Below are 14,129 nucleotides of genomic sequence, written 5' to 3'. Positions count from 1 at the left end.
CGTCGGCAGCAATTCACTTAAGTCACTCCTGACTCCCCTTCGTATTCAGTAATCCGTACAGCAAGCACGCAAAATCAGTGTAATTCTTCGTCTCTCAAAATCTATTCGTCAAAAAGGTTTCCATATAGTGTACCGGTATTCATATAGTGTTTCAGATCGTATTTGAAAAAAAAAAGACTCGTGACGACAGAAAAGTGTAGCATGAATAGCAAAATATAGTTTCTTAATAGAACTCGACTAAAAAATGTAAAATTTAAGAAAACAAGAGATCTTTAACCAATCTTTCACGCGGTGTGGTCAACGTTAAATAACATTCCTCATTCCCCAAAACAAACTTAAAACTTTCTCTGGTACTCCTGCCAATGCAAATATCATATCTCATATCTACTTTTAAACATGTGATAGCTTAACGTTGCGGTGGTGGTGGTAAGTTTGCCTTGGCGAATCCAACCCACGCCACAATACCAACCGCAAGAATAACCCATCCAAATATATCATACTTCAGATCACTGCTCTTTTGCGCCTTTGCACCCTGCACCTCACACCCACCAATTTATCTTTTTATTCAACAGATAAATTTTACTACCTCCGTCCCATTAAAAGTGTCACCGTTTAAAAAACACATAGTTTAAGGTAGATTAAATGATTATTTTTTTTGCTTACCAAATGACAATAATGCCCTTGGAAATTGGGTCCATCAATAATATGTATTAATGCTAGTTGTGTGTGTTTAAGTGTAAATTTGGAAATTGGCTAATAAATTTTGAAAGTGGACACTTGTAATGGGACAAATAAAAAAAGAAATATGGACACTTTTAATAGGGGTGCAAACGAGCCGAGCTGCTCACGAGCTACTCGAGATTGGCTCGTGAAAAAGCTCGATTGAGCCAAGCTTAAACGAGCCCGAACCCGAGCTCGAGCCTAAAAGAAAGCTCGTTTAATAAACGAGCCCGAGCCCGAGCCGGCTCGAGAGCCTAAACGAGCCTGTCATTTATACATTTTATAATTATTAATTGATATATATATATAATTTTATGGAAAAAAATAACTAAATAACATATATTATTTTATATATAAATTTATTATGAAAATAAATATACAAATATAATTATAAATATATAAAAAAAATAATTAATAAATATTAAACCAGCCGAGCCCGAGCCGAGCTCGAGCTTGAAAAACTACAAAACGAGCCGAGCTCGAGCTTTATTAATAAAGAACAAAGCGAGCCAAGCTCGAGCTCGAGCTCCGTATAAGTTAAACGAGCCGAGCTCGAGCCTGGTCGAGCTCGGGCTCGGCTCGTTTGCACCCCCAACTTTTAATGGGACGGAGGGGCATATTTTAATGAAATCACTTGTAGCAACAAAAACAATGAACGATTTGCATGTAAACGAGAGAAGAATAAAATATACCTTCACACTTGAAGAAGTCGATGGACCTCCCCCAGCCCCGGGTGCCACAGCTTGTTGACTAAAACTTTGTTTATGGACCTCTGCATGTAATTCAGGAGCCTGAAATCACAATAATTAGTCATCCATTAAGCTGGTACAGAAACTAAGATAATTGTAATATCGAACTAAAAGAACGGACATGTCTTGAACACTAGGCTGCGTTCTGGTGTACATGTATGTTTTCATGTGCTGTGTTTGTACAAGAGTGACTAAATGATTTATAACATGCAGCTAAACAGAAATGTTGTGCCCAATAACATCCAATGCAAGACAGCAAAATGATAAACAAGCAAACCAAATATACAGATCAGTGGACTCCACCGAGCAAAATATTAAAATGAAATATAACTTTGTTTTATTGCGTGAATGGAATGAAACATAAAGGAATAAATGCGATTCTATCCATCTGACTGCTTTTTCTTTCCTGTTCTATCATGCAATATTGCAATGTAACGGAAACTTTGCCAATATAACTCGGCTTTTTTTTGTAATCTTCAATAACAAAAATATTTATGGAAAGTTGGAAACTATCAAAATTTCAATTCATTTACTTTTTTGTTTCCAAAGATGACTTAGAGGCTTTATTCCTTGATTCTTTTCTATTATACCTTTTTGGTGGATTGTGGTTACTGACAAGAATTGGGAAGACTTAAAACGTACAGATAGATATGAAAGACTGCTAATAAACATAGATGTTAGTTACTCAATCGACTATCAGGTTTCTTAAAAAAAAACTACATAGCCAGAGACAGCTTCTTTGTTAGTAAACTGTAGAAACTGATACGAGCTGCGAACACAGTAATAACATATGACAAAGCACACCTAAAACTGGCCAGGCTTGCTTCTTTCGCTATCTAAAATAGGCTTGGCAAACTGAACAGGTTATGAAAGCATAGTGAGTTCGGGTCAAAACAGGTTCCTAGCAAAATGAATTCGGGTCAATACAGCTTACAGGCCGTTTTAAAAATCTATCAATTTGGTTGGAGCGAAAACAAGTTTAGCCAAGATAGAATTGAGTTAAGATGAGTCGTTTAAATAAAAGGGTACCCACCCCGGGTTAAAATGAGTTGTTTTGGAAAAAAAAGTACCCAGCCCAACCGCGAGTAAAAATGAGTCGTTTTAGGAAAAAAGCACCCCAACTTACACCAGCCACCTCGAGTTAAAATGAAACGCTTTAGGAGAAAAAAAAAACCCAACATCCACCCCCGAGTTAAATGAGTTGGTTTAGGGAAAAAAACACCCACCCCACCCCGGTGGTGGCGGCGGTAGTGGTGGTGGTGGTGATGGAGGTAGAGTAGCGGTGGCGGTATCAGGTGTGCTTTGTTGTATATTATTAGATGGCACCAGTTAGTACTATTAATGACAACTCTAGTACAAAATATCATTTGCAACATAGGAAATACAATAACAAAAGCAATCATCAGGACGATCTCGTACGCGAGCTTCGAAAAGAGTAATTTTTCAATAACTAGTAACACGTGATGGAGTTAAAGGAATAATGCAGGTTGGCAAGATTCTTTGGGAAGGATAGATAACAAATGACTGATGTGTAAATCACCTTCCTTAATTAGAACACAAGGGTAACAATCATCACGAGAACATAAATATCATTCTGTTTCGTAAATATCATCAGGGATATCGGCCTATGGGGCTACCGTGCTTTTTGAACGTCGATAATTAACGTAAAACCTAACAATGTAAAATAGTAGCTCTTGTCGCAAAAGCATCCTAAGCTACTTTTATTACCAAACTCGCTTACTAATTTACCCTCCTAACAACTCCTTTTAGCACACGGGGAAAAAATTGCCATTATCATGCAAATAGTAAGAAACAAACACAAGCTTATAACTAACTTCCTTCATGTAATATCTCTCAAGATGATACTCAGATTCACAATCACCACATAAAAATGCGAAACTAACCTAGAGAATGATAAAAAAAATGAACAAAATTGTACCTTTGTCGCCACTTCAAATGACTTGCGGTAAAGTTCGTTCTCTGGATCCTGAAACAAACATACTACATTACACATCTGACACCAACTAACGTAACTTAATCATTTAAATTCATCCCACATGCCCAGCCCGTCAAACTTTTCATACGCATGACAATTAATACAAAATATCAACATTATCAATACCTCATCAACAGCCTGCTTAAAGAACACATAAGCGGAATCAAAATAGCCCTTGGCCTCATCTTTATCCGGCGTCAAAAACGCATACGAAGTCTGCGCATTGCCCATACACCACAAAGCATCATGCTTCTTCGGATCAATCGATAACGCCTCATCCAGTTTCGAAATCGCCTCTACATAACCAAACCAAACCAAACCAAACATTAACCAAACAATCCATTCAAATACAACAAACCCATAGCCATAAGTTAACAACCTTTAATCATGGACTTTGATTCCTGAACACTCTGGAAGGTTGATAACTCGAGCAAAGCACCTCCCCATCTGGTTAGGTTCTATATGAATATAAAGTAACACAACAAATTAATATATATAGTGTTTGAATCAAATACGACTTTTATCGTGAGAAGTGTACAAATAATTAGTGTAATTATGTTAACACTAGTGTAAAGTGTAAACACTATTACTCTATAATTTTTGAACTAGAGTAATTATTATTACAACATATTATTTTTTATAACATAATTACTCTAGTTCAAATCTATAATTAGTTATTTGTATATTTAGTATAATAATTTTATTTATACGAGATCTCACACCTATATAATTTTATATGTTTTAGATCAAATACAAATTGAATTAACGCGCTAACTATGAGAATCAAGTGTGTAATTATATATACAACATAGTGCAATTATATATACGAGATCTCACACTTATATAATTATATAGGGTTTGGAACAAATATAAATTAAATTAACGTGCTAACTGTTCGAACCTAGTGTAATTACAGTATAGTGCGATAGTGCGATTGTAATTACATAATTACACTGTATATATAGTTACACTACTTGATTCGAACGGTTAACGTTAAATAACTTTATTTAAATTTGTGTGCTAGTTTTTCCCTAATTATATAATAGTGGTGAATTACATAATTTATATATAAATGAAATTAGAAACCCTAATTAATTTAAATACCTCGGTATCTAGAGGGTTTTTGGTGTAGGTGACTTCGGCAGCACGGCGAGCGTGTTCGAAGAAGAGAAGACGATCGAAATCAGTTTGCATATCCATGGTTCAATTTCCGGTGGATAAGCAGCAGCAGCAGCAGCAGCGGGTTTAACGGTGCGATGGATTGTGTTACGTAGCACGTTTTAAGCTAAAGCATGATTAGGCCCATCGACCATCCTCATGGGCTAATGCTCGGGGCCCCACATCTCCGAAAACCCGAATTCAGAACCGGTTTTTTTTTATACCCTGGTTTTTAAAACCCGACTTACCGTATGGTGAAGATAGTGTATGCATTTAAGTAAAAAACCTGTATTTGGAACTGGACTCGATTTATACTCGATAATACCTAAAAACCTTTATCCATTTTCGGAACTGATGGTTGACCGTAAATCATGTATTTATATGTTTTATTTTAGTGGGTTTATTTAGTTTTTAGTGTGAACTTTGGTACTTCAAGTGTGTTTTTATATTTCAGGTAATTGAGCATTAAAGATATTAATTGGTGACATTTTTGAGCTTGCTTTAGAGTCTCAGAGAAATTGAGTTTGATGCGCGTCTGATTCGGAGTTTAATAATAATAATAATAAACGTGACAATATGGAGCTTACATTTATATTAATTAATATATAATTGTGGATGGAAGTAAAATAATTAAAAGGAAATTAGAAGATTGTTTTGAATATATAATACAACATGGTCACGTCATTTTCAACCTTATGGAATTGAAATTAAAAGATGACTTGGGCTTTTCTTAACGTTGGGCGATATGGGTCGGAGCATCGAAAAGAAAAGGAGGATAAAGGTTAGCAGGGTCATGAGAGTTAGGGGATTATTATTATTATTATTATTTGGAGAGGCGGCAGCACGAGGTAACGAGGAGAGGAAACAAAACACAGCCATATTAATATTGATTCATCTTCTTAATTCATATTCATGGCCTACCAAACATCAAGTGAAGACCAAATCATCACCATGAGTGGCTAGTCTCCTCAAGTCATACCCGGGATGTAGAGTTTGTATTTTTCAGTTTTCTCATGTGTTTAAGAACGAATGATTTTGTAATTGTTTGTGATTGATCTATAAGTACTGATGTTTAGTATTACTGTGCACTCAGTCGGTTTAGGTTTATTTCGATCAGAACGATTAGTTTGCCGGTTGCTATGATAATTGCTTATAGGGTTGTTTTGACTAGTTTGAATTTGATGAAGCATACAATTGCCCTTAGTTGAGTCACATTGTCATGGATTGTTTGATAACCAGTACCGTGTGTTAGCGATTGTTAATGCCTAAGATTTGCCTAGTTAGGCAATCTGATTTGATCATTGACAATTAATTTGTTAAGTGAACATGAGATTACTGTATATTTGCTTACTTAAACCCCGGGTGTGATTTGTTTCTATTAATTGTTTGAAAGTTATTATTTGCTTATTATTGTTAAAACCAACTTTTTTTGCTTGTGTGATCAGCGCTAGAATCTGTTACTTCATAATATTAGAAATCTGTTACACGATTACATTGACCACATACTCCTGGTAGATACGATACCTTACTTATCCTATCTAGGTAGTTTAATTAGGTTTTTGATTGACTTGAACGACGGTTATCAGGAACCGGGTTTTTCAAATATCTGATCTATACTCGAAATATACCCCCAAAAAGTGCAGTCACTTTAAAACTCAATCTATACCCGAATATAGGGTTTTTTTCAATACTCGAAAATGGAAATAGAAATAGGGTATTCAAATACTCGGTTTTATAATACAGGAATTTATACATGACTTGAACTTGGTGTACATGGTATGATTTTTAGAGACAATATCCGGACCCGAACTCGACGCATAAATGACCAATGCCCGATTTTCTAATACCCGGTCATACCCGAACCCGGTTTCGTGTACCTGAAACCGAGTATTATAAAAACTGATTTGTGCACCTTCATCTCCGAGTTAACAAAAGTGAGGGACGTTAAACACCATGCTAGGGACACAGTGAGGGGTGGTGGTCAACGTGGTAGGTGGTGGTGCCCCCCTGCGTTAGCCCACAACGATATGTATCCCCTTGGATTGTAGCGTCAGTTTAAGGTGCAAATTCTATCTGGTTAACCTAACTGAAACCAAAGCCGGTTATTAACTGATATAGAAAAACCGGTTACAAGCCGATGGTCGGATCTCGTTTACGGATTTTTCATACAAGACTTGATTAACTGAAATCGGTTAACATAACATAGGTTAATAAGGTTAGTATTAATGTGGTAAATTTCAGTAAGTTAAGGTTAATATCAATTTGTTATTATCGTTAAACCAATTAATAACTGAACTAAGCTGGCTACATAACATAGGTTAAAGATTTACCTTTTAAAACTGGTTAGGAACTGTAAAGTTGGTTTCGATTTAAAACCGATATCAAGAAACTGCTTAACCTCAATATTTTAATATATAAAGAAGATTTTGGATTCAAATTCTCACATGTGATAAAAAAAATGTTTGGACCATGCTATTCTTTCACTATCCTCCTAGTGAAAAGGAATCGATCATGTGAGTAAATTACATGTTAATGATCCAAACACAAGCTAAAAAGTTTAAAGGACATTTCGGGTGGTGTTTGAGATTCCTTATTTTACCTCCTTATAACTTATTTAAGACATAAGTTATAAGCTACAGGAAAGTAAAATCAATGTTTTAAAAACCAGTATTTTACTTATACTGGATTGAGCTAAAAAATGGTACAACAAGTTGAACCGGGTTATACTGGGAGGTTCAACCAGTTGAATAGTTTATCTTATAATTTCCTATAAATATAACTTCAACCCAAAAACTAAATGATTCCTATAACAAAAAATCATCTAAAAGTTAATCCATATTGAAAAAATAATGCAAAAACACTCAGTTTTAAAAAAATAGTCCTAAAGTTTACACGTTTGAATATTAATTATTGGGTTAAAAGTAATTTTGAAAAAATATGGGCCGCAAATATAAAAAAATTTCTCGGGCTTAAAACGGTTTACCGTTAAAAACCAGTATTTTAGACAAAAACCGTTGTTACGATGTTCTATCAAACCAGTCAAAAATACAAGACTCAAAATACCGGCCTACTGTACGAAATCCGGGTTTAACTGGTTCAACCGGTCGGTTTAAACCGATTTTTAAAACATCAGACGTAAAATAAAGAATCCCGAACATCCCCTTCGATTTTTTTCTACGAAAAATGATAACTTTATAGGAGGTCAACAGAAAAAACAAGTGGCGGCAAACACTCAACCATACATACGGATGAAGACGAGACACACAACACACACATATACCAATAGTGTAAAATAAAAATAAAAATAAAAATAAAAATAAAATCATCCTCAGGACGATCAAAGCCTAATCCACCAATTTTTCAATTCAATGGCAATTGCTTCACTCTCGTCGTTGAATTTAGCCGCTAAATCATCATCGCTTTGTTTCCGGTTTCATATATCCAGAAGCAAGCCTGTAATATACACTTCATCTTATGCTAAGTTAATTCGATCACTAAACAGGAATCATCGAATTCAGATATCTGTTTGTAAAGCAGAAGCAACAACAACAACTTCTTCTTCATTGTTTTCGTTTCGTGATCTCGATGCCGATGACTTTAGACATCCTCTTGATAAGCAGGTCCCATTACTATATAATTATCATCATTTTGTTTATATATATAATAAGCTATAAGCAGTTAATATCGCCTATCGATTATCGCGGTGGAATATTGGTAAATGGTAATTTTATTATTATTATTATTATTATGTAAAATTCTTATATATGACAATTTAACACTAATAATTATTAATTTAGTAAACTTAGGGGTGCAAACGAGCCGAGCCAAGAGCTCTACTCGTTTTGAGCTCTATTTTCAAAGCTCAAGCTCGGCTCGTGAGTAGATTCTCAAGCGCGAGTTCGGCTCGGGCTAGACTCGTTTACTATTTATTAATTAACTTTTTTATATTTATAATTATTTATATATATGTTTTTTTCAATTATAATTTTATGTATAAAATAATATATATTATTTAGTTATATTTTTCATAGCATTATATATATTAATTAGTGGTTATTAAATATATATTAAAAAATCATATAAATGGCAGGCTCGCGAGCCGGTTCGAGCTCGATAAGTGAACCTCGGGCTCGTTTATTAAACAAGCTTACGTTTAGGCTTGAGCTCGAGCTCGATTAGGCTCGGATCGATCGAGCTTTTTAACGAGCCGATCTCGAGTAGCTCGGCTCGATTGCACCCCTAAGTATACTCTCTTACCGTTAACAAATTAACCTTTTGTATATACCAAAACACTAATAATTGTAGCAAGTAGGAATTGATTAAGACTTAAAAACACTAACATTGAGCACTACAAATTGATAATTAATACTTAAAACATGATACCGGTCAATATCGCCGATATTCTGACTGATATTTTAGGAAGGAACCAATAACTGGTATATCGGTGATATCGACTGCATAGCATATAAGCATGATTTCTTCAGTTAAACTATTCAATATGTTGTTCAGAATACGCTGCTTTTGAAGGCGATTCCGGGTTTGAACGAGATTGGGAAGGCTTTGTTAGGTAAATAATAGTGACTTTCTATATCTCCTTGATTGAAAACTGTTGTTGACTTGTATGATTGTAGCTTGCTTAGGTTAGAAATCTTGTGCTTGCAGTGATATTTTTGTATCTATAAGTAGAGACCGAACTGAACGGAACAAGGCCTTGTTCATGTTCGCCCGTTAATTTTTTATCGGACAAGCGAGTGGTTCGTGAACAGCTAACCGAATGGAATTTCTTTTTCGTGTTCGTTCATTAAGGAAATGACCTTGTTTGTGAACGGTTAATGTAAACACTGTTTAATTTGATTTGGCTAATCAAGAATGGTCAGTGTCAATGGTTTGTTCCGCCTACCAAGTCGCATAATACTGGTATATATTTTTTTAGTTTTTTAACTAACAATTTTGATTTAATCCATATGATAAGATTCGAAAAAGGCATTAAAAAGTATTAAAAGCCTTTAATGAACAAACATTAACAAACATGAACGAACGTATACGAATACATTAGCGAACGCTCACGAACACATTTGAACAAGCACAGTCTCTGTTCGTGTTCATTCATTTAGTTACTCAAGCGGAATTTCTTATTTATGCTCGTTATATTAAACGAGCGAACATAAACGAACTTCCAATTGCCGAACAATTCACGAACACTTTGCTGAACATTCAGTTCGTTTACAGCCCTATCTATAGGCAATACTCTTGGATTTCTATATTTCTAGCATTCTAAGTTTCACATCAAAATGCAGGGAGTGTATCAGAACAGGTCATGGTACTTGAAAACATAGGGACCTCTGTTCTTGTATCTGAAAATCAGGTTAATTTATACTTTGTGAACTATTAACCTATAATACAATATATCATGCTGTTATTTGGTCTTATATGTATTTTTTGAAGTAACATGCTAGTGAAAGATTATTTATTTTTATTTTTTTAATATCTTCCAGCTCTCAGAACTTCATCACTTAATGGTCCAGTCAGCTGCAGCACTGAAAATAGAAGCACCCGACTTGTATGTACGCCAAAGCCCCTTACCTAATGCATACACTCTAGCCATTAACGGTAAAAAACCATTTGTTGTTGTTCATACAAGCCTTATAGAGCTTCTTACAAGAAAGGAGTTGCAGGTAACTTATATTATATTTTACGTAGTCTTGATTTTAGATATAATTAAATGCTATTAACACGATTTATCAACAGGCTGTTTTAGCTCATGAGTTAGGACACCTTAAATGTGACCACGGTGTATGGCTAACCTTAGCGAATATTCTTACCGTTGGAGCCTATACTATACCTGGTACGTTTGGCCATAAGTTAAAAATTTAAGAAATTAAGTTATGAAAATCTGACAAATTATTTAATGTTTTCAGGGATTGGAGGTATGATAGCTCAGAATTTAGAAGAACAATTATTTCGTTGGCTTCGAGCTGCAGAGCTTACTTGTGATCGGGCTGCTCTTCTTGTAGTTCAAGACCCCAAGGTATACATTAAGCGAGTTTTATTATTACTTTTTATATTTTTATTCTTTTTATTTTTTTTATTTTTTTTACATGATCCTACAAGAGGTGGTCATGTCTGTCCTAATGAAACTTGCTGGAGGTTGCCCGTCTTTGGCTGATCAGTTAAACGTGGATGCGTTTTTAGAACAAGCCCGGTCTTATGAAAAGGCAGCAGCAAGTCCTGTTGGATGGTATATAAGGTAAAATTTTAGCTCTATAATGGAGTTAAGAGGGCAAAATGGGCATTTTTGGTAACGGGTCAAAAGACTCAAAACGGGTTTGTGTCAGAATGAGAAATTTCTTTGCGGGTTAAAACAAGTTTTGACCTTGAAGACTTCTTGTTCAAAATACTTATTTTTGGCTCGTTTCTATTCTATAATGTAATTTAGAGGAGTTTTATGCAACTTTCATCCCATTTGACCCTTTTAGAGATATAAAGAGTAAACTGCGATTTTCGTCCTTATGGTTTGTCCAAATCTGCGGTTTTAGTCCAATATTTCAAGTTTGCGATTTTTATCCCTGTGGTTTCATTTCACATGCAATTAAACCCGAATTCATTAACCTCGTTAAGTCTGGTCGTTAAACCCATCAGCGTACCCGTCATGTGAGGGGCAGTTTTGTCCTTTTTTTTCCCCAAATACACTCAGCCCCTCATGTGAGGAGGCTTGCGAATTACGACTGTGGTTTATTTGGGGAGAAAAAGGACAATAATGCCCCTCACTGAGGGGCACACTGATAAGTTTAACGACCAGACTTAACGGAGTTAATGAGTTTTGAGTTTAATTGCAAGTGAAATGAAACCATAGGGACAAAAACCGCATATTTAGACAAACCACAGGGACGGAAACCGCAGTTCACTCGATGTAAATATATAACATAACCCAAACTTCTCTTCTTTTTCTTTTTCTCCAGGAATGCACAAACAAGGCAACTTTCGCATCCTCTTCCAGTACTAAGAGCCCGTGAGATTGACGAGTGGTCAAGAAGTCAAGATTATAAAACTCTTATGAAACGGGCTATTAGTACAAACCCTGCGCAAAATGTGTAGCAGATTGGGGAAAGATTAAATAGTTAATGAGGTAAAGGTTGCTCTTAGTACTCGATATCGAACTTCAATATGAAACAGTTTGATAAGCTATGGATTCTTGCCACTCTGGTGTTGATTGGATAAGCATTCATCTAGTTATACAAATTTTTAGACCGCGTCTGGTTATACACACTCGTATATATATGACCTTTCGTATACATGTACAAATTGAAATATCATGGTTCGAAAATATGTTTATACTTGTTAATATGAACTCTGGTTGAGCTATACCATGTTGCCTAATGAAATCTCATCAACTATGATTAATGATCTGAGCGTGGCGGTAAGCCGAGAAACTTTTTACTATAGATCATCTAATTTTCTTTGTTAGTATATAATTTAAATTATTGATATTAATTATTCCATCTCCCTAATATACGTGTACTTGTGTCCTAATGGTATGAAGCTTTGGTTATTCAATATAGACCCAAGTTCAATCCCTCTAGTGATACTTTGGGTGGATATCGGTAATGAAAAATTTGAGATAGGTCTTGCGAGGTTGTCGAATCCCGAGCCAACGCGGGTTATAGTCCCACCGTGTGTTACACCAGAGAATTCTGTTCAACGCACATCGACTGTCAAGTGGCAGTCGACGGTATGGTTTTCGGGGAAACGTCCAAGCCGAACTTTGAAGTCAGCATAGGCCCGATTAAATATCATAGTCTGGCTAGAGTGAAAGAATGAAACTCTAAAAATATAAAAAGCGCGATAGCTTAGCAAAGAAGAAAGTCACTATTCTAAAATAAATAAATAAATAGACAAATAGTCAGACAAAAGGTTAAAACATAATGTGAACACTCTAGTTCACACATCACACAAGCTCACCGACACATTTGACTAGATTTCACACTGGAATTTTGTGAGTCCCAAATAAATATTTTAATTTTAATTTTAATTTTAATTTGATCCAGTTAATACCCACTTACCCAGGTTTCCAACCTAATTAACAAATTAATCTTCTCTAGTTCACTAAAAATATTATCTTATTATTACAAGCAAGACAAAGTCCATGAAAATATAACATCAAGTAATCAACTCATCTGATTTATCTATATTCACCATCACAATTGTTGTCACCATTGCTATATATTGCCGCCATCACCACCGACATCGCCATTATTGCTGTCACCACCATCATCGCTAGTGTCGCCGCCATTCCCATTTTTTTTGGGTAAACTTTCTTTATTGAGGTCGAGGTAATTTTGTCATTTGTATATTATTTCTGTATTTTTTTGTGTCTATCAAATAACATTATAAAGTAACGATTTATTTCATTTTTATATGTAAATTAAACATGACAATGGAATAGTAATTATTTATTTTTTTTCTTTCCCTCATCCATTTTATTATCTCTTACATACCAAAAAGAATGAAGGTTAAGTAAACTTGTAGGTTAGGTAAACAATTTAGATAAACAATGAGATGTTACTTGTCTATTGAGAGTCAAAGTAAGACAACTAAGGTTTTTTAAATTAAAAAGTGCAGTGGCCTAAACACAAAAAAACGACTTTGTAAAATAAATAATATTATATGCAAGGTCAAGAATTGATCCATTTATAACTAGAGGTGCACAAACCGGTTTTTTTAAAAAAACCGGTTCGGTTATTAACCGGACCGGTTTTTTTGGCCCGGAAAAAAACCGGTTCGGTTAATAACCGGACCGGTTAATAACCGGTTTTTTGCTGTCAAAACCCTAACCGGTCTAACCGGTTAGGACCGGTTTAGAAACCGGTTAGAACCGGTTAATAAACCGGTTTTTTTATTAACCGGTTTTTTTATTAACCGGTTTTTTTTTTTTTTTTTTTTTTTTTTTAAATTTCGCGGTTTCAAATACGAATATTTGTTTTTTATATTTTGTACTTAATGAAGACCATTATTTTTTCACAGTACAAACAAACCGGTAACTACAAGGCAAAACGGTAACTACAAGGCAAAACGGACTGACCGAAGCCATTCTTTGCTTTCGTTGTTAGGGTTCTTTGCTTGGAAGATGAGTATGAGTGTGTGTTGGTGAATGTGTTTTCAACAAACCAAAGATTAAAAACACATAACTTTCATTTATAGTTTTTACATTCAAAATACAAACATTAAATCGTTATCGCATATTCGTAACTCAAAAATACAAACATTAAATCATTAACACTGAAGAAATCTCTGCCAAGAACTGTTGTTCATGATTTAACTCAAAAATACAAACATTAAATCGTGAACTAGCAGATGCTCCTGTTGTTCCCAATCGCAGTTTGTTCATGATTTGCCTCCATGTTTGCTGTTTCTTTAACTAAATTAGAAAAATCCAAATCAACAAGTAAATAAGAGCACATATTAGGAAAAAGAATGCTTAGACACGATTACATGAACAACTTGCTGTT

The 14,129-nt window shown here is 34.9% G+C and overlaps 2 protein-coding genes across 2 annotated transcripts; one reads left to right on the top strand and one right to left on the bottom strand.

Annotated features, from left to right (window-relative positions):
• Positions 1–167: 167 nt before the first annotated feature.
• LOC143556028 (mitochondrial import receptor subunit TOM20-like) lies at positions 168–4,702 on the bottom strand. The gene is made up of 6 exons (XM_077045464.1): positions 4,570–4,702; positions 3,845–3,923; positions 3,592–3,761; positions 3,409–3,456; positions 1,413–1,511; positions 168–532 (listed from the first exon to the last, which is right to left on the bottom strand). The coding sequence occupies exons 1-6, from the start codon at positions 4,663–4,665 to the stop codon at positions 407–409; spliced, it is 618 nt and encodes a 205-aa protein (XP_076901579.1). The 5' UTR covers positions 4,666–4,702; the 3' UTR covers positions 168–406.
• A 3,163-nt stretch (positions 4,703–7,865) lies between these two features.
• Positions 7,866–11,985, top strand: LOC143556036 (plastoglobule-localized metallopeptidase 48, chloroplastic-like). Its single transcript, XM_077045473.1, has 8 exons — positions 7,866–8,243; positions 9,133–9,190; positions 9,921–9,988; positions 10,119–10,298; positions 10,372–10,468; positions 10,542–10,651; positions 10,737–10,870; positions 11,583–11,985. Exons 1-8 carry the CDS (start codon positions 7,992–7,994, stop codon positions 11,716–11,718), a joined length of 1,035 nt encoding a protein of 344 aa, XP_076901588.1. The 5' UTR covers positions 7,866–7,991; the 3' UTR covers positions 11,719–11,985.
• Positions 11,986–14,129: the final 2,144 nt, after the last annotated feature.

The sequence above is a fragment of the Bidens hawaiensis genome, unplaced genomic scaffold (assembly GCF_021521415.1).
Source record: "Bidens hawaiensis isolate Kalapana, Puna unplaced genomic scaffold, B.hawaiensis_p1.1 tig00018425_1, whole genome shotgun sequence".
Classification (NCBI taxonomy): Eukaryota; Viridiplantae; Streptophyta; class Magnoliopsida; order Asterales; family Asteraceae; genus Bidens; species Bidens hawaiensis.
The sequence above is the reverse complement of the archived record's forward strand: the minus strand, read 5'-3'. Positions and strand labels throughout refer to the sequence as shown.

What these genes read in the sequence shown, in the direction of transcription:
- LOC143556028 (XM_077045464.1), bottom strand. Translation starts at nt 4,665, where the DNA reads ATGGATATGCAAACTGATTTCGATCGTCTTCTCTTCTTCGAACACGCT. An exon ending in ATCAAAGTCCATGATTAAAG is followed by an intron (nt 3,762 to 3,844) that starts GTTGTTAACTTA and finishes TTGGTTATGTAG; the next exon opens with AGGCGATTTCGAAACTGGAT. An exon ending in CGACTTCTTCAAGTGTGAAG is followed by an intron (nt 533 to 1,412) that starts GTATATTTTATT and finishes TGTGAGGTGCAG; the next exon opens with GGTGCAAAGGCGCAAAAGAG.
- LOC143556036 (XM_077045473.1), top strand. Translation starts at nt 7,992, where the DNA reads ATGGCAATTGCTTCACTCTCGTCGTTGAATTTAGCCGCTAAATCATCA. An exon ending in GACATCCTCTTGATAAGCAG is followed by an intron (nt 8,244 to 9,132) that starts GTCCCATTACTA and finishes TATGTTGTTCAG; the next exon opens with AATACGCTGCTTTTGAAGGC. An exon ending in GATTGGGAAGGCTTTGTTAG is followed by an intron (nt 9,191 to 9,920) that starts GTAAATAATAGT and finishes ATCAAAATGCAG; the next exon opens with GGAGTGTATCAGAACAGGTC.